This window comes from Limulus polyphemus, unplaced genomic scaffold (genome assembly GCF_000517525.1).
Source record: "Limulus polyphemus unplaced genomic scaffold, Limulus_polyphemus-2.1.2 Scaffold372, whole genome shotgun sequence".
In the NCBI taxonomy this organism is placed as follows: Eukaryota; Metazoa; Arthropoda; class Merostomata; order Xiphosura; family Limulidae; genus Limulus; species Limulus polyphemus.
Genome location: NW_013665982.1, coordinates 629,352 through 639,216, shown reverse-complemented (window position 1 = coordinate 639,216; position 9,865 = coordinate 629,352). Strand labels below are relative to the sequence as shown.

General features: G+C 30.8%; 1 protein-coding gene across 9 annotated transcripts in view; it reads left to right on the top strand.

Annotated features, from left to right (window-relative positions):
• The first annotated feature begins 1,694 nt into the window (after window positions 1-1,694).
• LOC106457782 (N-alpha-acetyltransferase 60-like) overlaps window positions 1,695-9,865 on the top strand; it is a 32,778-nt gene continuing 24,607 nt past the window's right edge. For 2 of the 9 annotated variants that reach the window (XR_002610251.1, XM_013917225.2), the window contains exons 1-4: window positions 1,695-1,840; window positions 4,964-5,159; window positions 6,296-6,441; window positions 8,624-8,753. Coding sequence is in view for 8 of the 9 variants with exons in the window: in XM_013917225.2 (XP_013772679.1) it covers window positions 6,335-6,441; window positions 8,624-8,753 (237 nt within the window). In the remaining variant the exon portion in view is untranslated. Of the gene's footprint in view, window positions 1,841-2,010; window positions 2,201-2,244; window positions 2,268-3,892; window positions 3,929-4,952; window positions 5,160-6,295; window positions 6,442-8,623; window positions 8,754-9,865 lie in introns of those variants that run through there. The other 7 variants (XM_022383812.1, XM_022383813.1, XM_022383816.1 and 4 more) reach the window with 7 other exon arrangements.

The following is a 9,865-nucleotide window of genomic DNA, read 5'->3' as shown; positions in this document are numbered from 1 at the left end:
TATGGTCTCAAACTCGTCAGATTTCGCACCACCATGAAAATCCCCAGTCGTCTGTGCTTCCATTGCATTGAGGTCAATCATCAAGGGAAGACTATGGATAGCTATTCTAGGTGCACTGGACATTGGTGGCTTATCTTCTCGAGTCATTAGATGTAACAAGATAAAAATCATTGACTTTCACAGCATCTGAAAACGTTCCACATCCAGAAGAAGGCTTCTCATAGACCTGGCGACTCTTCATCAAACAACTACCTCCCTTCAGTTACTGACTCTCCCTCTTGTTTGTAAGTCCTTCTAGTCATGGAAAATATGTTTTCGTAACTATGAAGCCCTTATATGACACAAAATTTGAAGTAAGGGACAATAAATTCTCATTTATACCTAGGATAGGCCATAACCTCGATATACTATCTGAATTATTATTATTACAAGACACTACTGCCCACATTTTCAATTGCACAATGTGCAGCATTAAAACTATATCAATCATAGGCAAAATAGTTGTAACTGCACACGAACATCAAGGAACAAAAATAATTAAATGACAGTCACTTAACAACATTCTGGACCTTGTTTTATGTGAAAACTACACATATGAAAAATAAAACACAAGGGCAGAATAATACTATTGTTGCATATCTGCCCGTTTGTTAATTTCCGGTATAAATTCTTTCTGAGGAACTTCGGCAATACAAGTCCTTTCTTATTAAAACTGTTTATTCTTTCTTGATACAAATTTTAGTAATACACAGAATTTTCACAGTCACTTTAGATTTAACAACCTTTATAACACACACACACTATAAATCACAATGATTCACACACTTTCCTTACGGTGCCTGCTGTTTGCTTGACTCAATTATCTATCTCTGTATCTATCTATGCAATTCTATCCCTTTTTCCGCTGACTTTATTTGCCAGGCTTATATACTAAAAAAAGAGGGTGCCTGGAACAAACTAGAGTTGCCAGGAAAATTCATGATCCTTCGAGAAACTCCAGCGCGCATGCTGCCAGTATTGCATGACTTCCGCTGTCGTAACACTATATTAAAATATATATTGCTGATATATCTTGTTTGTTATTTATTGCAACATTCCAATTTTATAGACCACTATCCCTTAAAAGTGTTGATCAGAGGGAGGGAATCAAGTCAGCAGCATCAACCGTTTACATTACTGTTCTTAAATAAATAGTGGGATTAACTGTCATGGCTATAACGCCTTCTCAGTCCAAAATGTTGAGCGTGTGAAGCAGCATACTGCGTCTTGATCATTGGGTTTCTTTTTTGTTGTCTGGAACACTAACTACAGGTCATGCCCCGTCCTAATAACATATAATCACATACCTTCGCCCAATATATATCTACTGTTTTTTAGTTTTCACTTTCTATGGTGGATTGTCCGAGATCGTTACTGTGACACTGAAAGGTAAGTAAGATATAAAAGCCACACATGTCTTTTTTTTTTATAGGAATGATAATAATATTTCTATATGTTCGCACCTGTTACTACGTATATAAATTTATCCTTTTGATCGTATAAAGTTTTGTTTGTTTGTTGTTGGGTTAAGTTACACAATAGGCTATCAGTGCTGTTCTCAACACGAGTATCGAAACCTGGTTTTGATTGTGGTGGGCACAACACAGATAGCCCATTGTGTAGCTTTACGCTTAACTACAAACAAACAAATTTACCGCTGAGCCACTGGGGGCTAATCTCTCAAGATTTGATATTGTTAGAAATATCACATATTTGATCTCCAGACGTCACTGTATGCAAGTCTTAAAATCACAGGTCCAGGAACAGGATTAAGAAAAACGAAAACAGTGACTGTTTATGGGTAATGTGTTTATATTTACCTTTGAAAACGGTTCAAAAGTTGTTGTTTTTTAATATTATAAATGTAGTATAGACAACATGACAGTAAATATTCGTATTAACATTATTAGTTTGCACAAGTTACGGAGAAATTTTGAACTATAATTTCTGAGTATAAATTATAATCAAACGATCGTCATATGTATCACTAATATTATCATAGTCGACTTAACGATAAGTTATTAATAACATTGAAAATTTTGAATTAGTTCACATTATGTTATTTATCTGGCTTTCCTTATTTTTTTCTTCTTAATCTCCCAGAGTCTTATCGATCATCATTTGTTTATAAATCCCCAAAATTAAGAACTGAATGTCCAAAGTAAGTTGAAAGCATTAGTTCAGGAGAAACGTACCGTAGAGAATTCAAATGGAAGGTTTGCAATAGGGTAGATTTCCTTTTCTGTTTCCAAAGTATTACCCGACCTCACATGGTTTTTATACCTAAATTAAGTAGTTGAAATAATCCTGCTCTCTTCAGAACTTAACTAGAATATGTATTTGATAATGATTAAATAAAATAAAGTGGCATAATCTTCTTCCAACTGATTGATGTGCAGAAATCATTCAGAGTTATTTGCTCCTTAGTATTATTTTCACATGAATAATTTTCACAAAAATTTCCCTTTAACTTTATCTTATCATCATTTATTGCTTTTTAATATACATGTATATATTTGCAACTAATTTAAATTATTTAAGAACCAAGTTTTACTATTCAAAAGTGTTCTCAGCCTCGAGCATTGATACTTTGGCAGACCTATGTTCCCCACCCACTATTATATATTGTGATTCAAGCTACTGAACATTGTAAATAAACTTGAAAACTTTATATTTACAACAAAACATGAAAGTTATTGCTTGTAGTTGAGCATCAAGAATGAAAAGATTTCTTGTATATCTTTTTGCAAGTGTCAGGCCAATGATAGATGTACACTGCTTAGCTTGGTGAAATATAAGTAAATTTATAGAACAGTATGACAGTGATGGTTTAAGACTTACCAGCAGATAAAACATGCATTAGGCATTACATTCAGATAGAGGAAGTGTTAACGGCTAATTCAACTATCACTTTTGATTTGTGAATGACTTTGTAACTATTATGACAGTTGTGTTTATTTAGAATTAACTACTGAATGTTTTTAGATTGACACTTCGAAACTTGCTGACACAACTGATTACAGTCAATTAATTTTATGAAGTACATCACAAATACTAGTCATTATGTTGAAGTGTATAACAAATTCTAGTCTTTATAATGGTCATTTTTATTTGTGTTACATGTCTGCTATAAAACTACAGCTATTCTTGATTAATGAATGCATTACTGTGAAACATAATAATGTTAATCTTTTTTTTTTTTTACTTTTGGTCATTAATATATGTTAGATTTAAAGTTTTTGTGCCATTTGATGTACATTTCAAATATTAGTCATATTTTAATCATATCTCATTATATTGCATTCGTGTATCAGAAATTTTAACCATTTTCCTTTAGGTGGTAATTATGAATCTAACATTCACCAATGTCACTGTTTTTTTTTTTTAATTTTGGATCATTTTTATTGATTTTTTTCCTTCTATATTGAGTAGATATGAATGATCTAATCATTTATAAAGACTTTTTGACAATAAATACTAAAATACCTCCAGATTTGTGTCTTGGGTATTTTGATATGTTCTTGTACTGAAAATATATCAGACAGAAATATGGCAATGGTAACTATTTTGCATGTCTATAAGTAGGAAAACTGTCCAAGGGTTCCAGAGTGACATCTTTTAAATTCTTAAGTACAACCTAATTAATAGGAAACATCAATAAAACTGTATGTTTACCCTACTGCAAGGCTCACCTTAGGTTCCACTGGACTACATCCATTAATACTAGTACTGTTAGTACACCCTACACCTATTTAATTTGTCTATTTTCAAAGCTTTGGATTTGTTATTTCAGACTCGTATATAAGTTACTTACCCTTGTCTTTCTTTATTTTATTTATTTTAAACGTGACAGGGATTCAGTTTTTGAAGAAGGAAATGTCATACTCAGGTGAGTCTGCCAGCTCATTCCAACTGTGATGTTCAGAACTTCAGTTCCCCTTTATTCTGACCTATATCTTATTCATGATTTGGGGTATTAAAGAGTTCTATGCATTTGGTAGCATACAGAATACTGTTTCACATGGAGAAAAACTTATCCCACAAATCTTTTGACCTTCTTCAGCCTTTGAAATAGACTTCCTTCAGACATGGTAGATACGACATAGCAGGATTGTAAGAACATAAGAGAGGTGATCAGTACTTGGAGAGTTAGGACTGAATATGGATGGATATGTGTTGATATGAATGGGACTGCCACGATAGACCAAAAGGCCATTTGTTGTCCTTTAAATATTATGTATGTTAAGAAGAGATACCTTGCAGAAATTAATTTGTTATAGCATAGGCCTTCATAGATGTCAAATAATCAGTGCTGTTTGTAAAAGCACTATATTGCATTTTGGGTTTGCTTACACTTATGTTTTTTATAGTGGGGAGAATTAAAGATTTTTCAGACAAAAAAACATTGAAATAAAAAAACAAATTAGTATCACTCATTACAATTAGCTTGTTATGTAAAGAACATATAAATTACATCTAAAACATTGTACTGATTTAAGCATATGTCATTTATTTTGTCAAAATTGATGTTTTTTTTAAGAATAAGTACTGTAAATAACTTTGATTTACTATACTATATTAGTAAAGAAAGCTACAGTTTATTCTATTATGTGTTCTTTTATGATATTGTTTATTTGATGGTATCATAATTTCTTTTTTATTAGGAAGATATATTTAGATTTTTGAATTTGCACATTATAAATCCTAAATTCTTTGGTAATAGCAATTTTTTAGTAATGATTTTTCTTTTGTTTTCTAAGTGGTGAAAATTTCTTATTGGATTAACAAGTTGTTAACCTAACTCTTTCAAGCCAGATCAGATTAACATGATGTAAGAAAAATTGTGATGTAGCTAACATATCACATTCTCAGCACATTTTAATATTAGCTAAATATTCAGTCATAAACTGTAGTGTCTTTATAGTGAGTGAAAACTGAGACTCTCCATTGGAGTTCTTAATTCTTCAGAAAATTACTTGGAACATTGCACCACTCCACAGTTCATCTGAAAAATAGCCAAAAATGGATTGTGAGGTCTAAATTCCATTTACATGTCCTGGGTATCTTGCCCTTTCCAATCCTGATATAGCCAATGAAGCAAAGATAGAGATTGTTTTATAGTAAGTGTAACAAAGCTATTTTATAGAAAGATGTTTTGATGTTATGATTTTGTAGCTTTTGCCAGAGTTTAATTTTACAAGTCCATACTGTTATGTAAGTTAGAAATTATCTAGTTCATGATAAATTAGTATTTTCAACATCATATGACAGATCATATTATTAACATTTTATTCTTAGGTTTGGATAATTTCAAACATCTTTTGGCTGTTGTTCACTTTCTTTTTCTATCTACATTTGAAAAGCTTTTTAGTGGAATGTAAATTCCTAAGTACTTAACAATTTTAGTTTTTTTTCATGTTATATACTTGTCTAGTTTTCTTGCATGCAAAATAAATATTTGTTTTATCAGTTAACTTATAATTGTTTATAAGAAGTGTATAGATAGCTAATTCTTTAATGATCACTTATATAGCTTCAAGTATGGCCATCATAAGCACAATGTCATAAATATATAATAAAATTGTATACCCCAGTGCAGAAGACAGTTCTTATGTTGTATGTTAAATATTTATTTTTAAAATTGTGTACTACTGGGAAAATTTTCTACTTCACTAATATAAGTATGTGAGTAAAAATTGTTTTCTGCTGCTTGATACATGTAGAATTATTAAGCATTTAGGTTTTTTAAATTAACAACAAAAAACAACATTAAAAGTATGAACCACGTTAGTTTAAACACATCTCCAATAACATTATCAATTTCAAGTATTTTTAAGTTTATCTTCTTAAAATACCTGCTATTTAGTATTAAGAGAGATATAATTCAATGGAAGCTGAAAACATAAAACCATAAGCATAATAAAGATTGATTTTATTATAAGTCATATACTAAGTCACTTTATAATCAAACATTTATGGCATAAATTTCATAACTTATCTAATTTAATATTGAGTACTCAAACTGTATTTGGAGCAGTAAAATTCTACACAATAATGGTAGATTTGACTCTGATTTAGTAAGTAAAGAAATCACAATCCTCTTAGGCATTAGATATTATAAAGAATGTAGGTCAGTTTGTTGGTGAGAAAATTTTGATCCATGCTAAATGGAACAGTGGTATTGGATCTATCAAGTTAATTTTTGTTAAAGTTTGTAATAAAGCTAATCTGTATGTGAGCTATTGTGCATTTTCAGTGTTAATTCCCTGTGAGGAATGGTGGCAGAAAAAGCTGAATGACTCGTGTGCCACTGTGTAATGACAGCAATGTCCAGCTTCGATTTTTGGTTCCTGAAGACCTTCCTGAGATTAAGAAGCTGTGCAGAGAGTGGTTTCCTATTGAGTAAGTTTATAGTAATAATGTAAATTTCATTAAAGTTCTACTTATACTTGACGGGAGGTTTTGTTTGATTTTAGATTAATGCATACATCTTTATTAACTTCTGCTTATGGATTTATTCTTAAAGTAAAAAAAAATTATTTTGCATGTCACTGAAAAAGAATTGCTTAAAGAGTGTTACAACTGTACAAAAAATGTCAGGTGGTGTTAACTTGTTTATACTATAACAAATACATTTTAAACTAATGGGAATCTTGTATGTCTACCTAATGATAAAATTTGGAATAATTGTTTTTATTTTACATAGATTAAGCAGTAATGCACATATTTTTTATTTCACGGTTTAAAAAAACTGCATTCTTGCATGATCTTGGTATATTTTACGTGTGAATCAAATTAGTACTGATATATAACAAAATTTAGTATCTGTCACATGAGCAGCAGCCTGGCATATAAAAAAAAAGTCATTCTGGAAAGGTTTTGGTTGTTTTGATTAGACAAAAAAGAAGACGTTGGCTCTATTTTTAAGTTTTCATGTTGCTGGACCTGACCCGAGACCATGGGAGTCAACATGGAGAAGTTAACTTGTAAATGTAAAATAAAATCATGTAACAATGAAACATGCTTGAAATGTTCAAACTTGGTTGTGAATGTGATGGTTTAAGTGTAGAGATTAAGCTAAATCGTGGGATCAGGTTGGATGAAGGAAGAACTTATTCGAAGATATCCCAATTGATTTGACCTACCAGCTGAATCGGAGATTCGTCAATTAATTACCATATTGACAACGAAACACAAAACAATGAGTACCATAGTATTGCTATTTTCAAAAAGGGAGATTGGAATCATATATAAGAAATCATTATTTCAATATTGTGTGAAACTAACAGCCAGATAAAGCCCAGAGATACAGTGTTGAAGTTGAAGCAGACGGATAATGTGTTACAAGATGATTTCCCTAGTGATTCTCAAATTAAAAATGCCATTTCTACAATGAATAGTAAATATAAGAAGTATAGTATAATGCCCAGTATGGTACCACCATAGTATAAACCATATAGATTTCATCATGCCATAATTTCATTTAATTTTTTTTTTTTTCTATTTTAGTAGTTGTGTTTAACCTCATTCATTGAGGTGTATCAAAATAACCCTAAATCTTCAGTTTCTGGAATGATCGCCCTGTTCACAATCGTAGGCTTTGTACTAAAAGATGCTGGGCTTGCTTGTGTGGCAAATGTTAAAATATTTTTTAACTGTATATTTGTTTATAGAGATGGTTTTTTGACAGCTTTTCCAAAGTCCTATACTGTAACGTGTCATCACTTGATTATGAATTTTAATGTTGTATTACTTATCAGATCTTTATTCATGTTACTTTTGTGGTGCAAGTGAAAAAGCTAGTATCCAGATATGTGTATTTTATGCACTGAGGAATTCTGTGTTGTAGTTTTGATGATTTTAAGCCCTTTGTTTGATGCTCTACTAGGTAAATAACCCATATGAGTAAACACTAGATCGTCCTGTAATAATTGGTTGAAGTAGAAATATAAGGTTTGTACAGAACATAGTCACACCTATTTGTGTACTTTGGCTACAAAAAACAGTTACTGTGTATGTATATACTAGAAGCTATTCCTCATGTTATGACAATGTACTTGTCAGTATTTGAATTATAGTAACTACAGTTCTAATTCTGGAATTTATGTCATTTTTTCATTTGAGATCTTGAGCTGTATTTCAAATTTCTTATATTAACTATTGATAATTATACTTTTTATAATGCTTCGGAGGTAAGAGAAAAACGTTGTTATTATCATAACAAAACATTCTTATGGAGCTGATGAAGAAAGACTTGTATAGGTATTACTCTCAATTGAAACTATAATAGTAATGTTTCTAAACATGGAAGTATGTGCAAATATCAACTCCTATTTATGGATTTATAATACAAGAAACTAAAAAATTTTACATGATACAGATAGATTTGTTATAGAGGTTATATAGGAAAGATTAATTGGTCTTATCCAATGAAAATGTTTTTCAAAAGAAATGCTGAACTGTGGTAATAAGTTAGTTATTGTCTAAAAAGTAGTACAGGAAAAATTCCCTTTAAGATCATAAACTTGAATTGTTGTTGTTGTAGTACACTTAACAAAAACATACATTTTCTTGTTTAATCTAGATACCCTCATAGCTGGTATGAAGATATAAGTTGCAACAGAAAATTCTTCTCCCTTGCAGCTGTATACAAGTTCCAAATCATTGGGTTAATTGTAGTGGAAATAAAACCACAGGGTAAATGTAACAAAGAGGTTAGTGTTTATTAAGTTCTGTTGGATATGACAAAATGATTGTAATAGTAATTTTTCTAAATATGAGAATTCATACAGATATTAATTCCTGTTTATGGATTTATTGTTCAAAAAAAATGCACACGATACAAATAAAGAATTGGTTTGATTTTAGTTTTATGTAACAGTCTCACTTGTAAGAGATGAAACATCATAAAAAGTAAAATAGCTTTTTATCTACCTATTTGAAGCTGAGTTATTGAAGTATATTTGATTGTTGGATACCTCTAACAAATTCTCAGGAAAAATACTTTCCTCATTGTTTGTGTGCTAAAGAGGATGTATATATGTGTGCATAAGAACTTGAATTCTAGTGATCACAATGTTTTCATTGAAATCAATTGTAGAATTAAACGTTTTTTCAAATTTTAGGAAAGCCAACTTTCAGAAATGGTAACATAAGAGAGAAAGGTGGGATGACTAAATTAAAAATATATATGAATCATGGGATGTTTTTGCTAGTTTGATTAAACTAGTTGAAGAGGATTATGATTCTTACAAATTCTTTCATTCTGGTCAAAATGGACAAAAAAAGGACTTTTAAATATTGGTAAATGAAGTATGCCAGCATGAAGTATGGCAAGATCAATGAACAAAAGTCAGTATCAAAGCTTGTTTTCAAGTAGTATTGTATTGAAAGACATTTTTTTGACACCAACTTCAGGACAATAGGGTCGACAGACAATATAGTAGATGTTTACGTTTTGTCTGGAGAGGGTATTGTTCTGTACAAAAATGTGTTTTTCCTATATAAATAAATTTATTATAAAAAGTCATTTTATCGTGTGTGCCACTCTAAGAGAATTTCATGTAGACTATAATTCTGTTTGAATATTTTGACTTTTTACATTTTTTATTTCTGAATAAAACCAAAAAATGGAATCAATCACTGAAGAAAGTAAAACACTACAGAACACTCCTCTTATTCTACCATCATTCCAAATACAGATCTTTGAGTGTTCATACTAATTTTTAAAAGAAAAACATTTCCATAAAGTATTTCATGACATATCAAAATAAGGGCCCGGCATGGCCAGGTGGTTAAGGCACTCGACTCGCAATCTGCGGGTCGC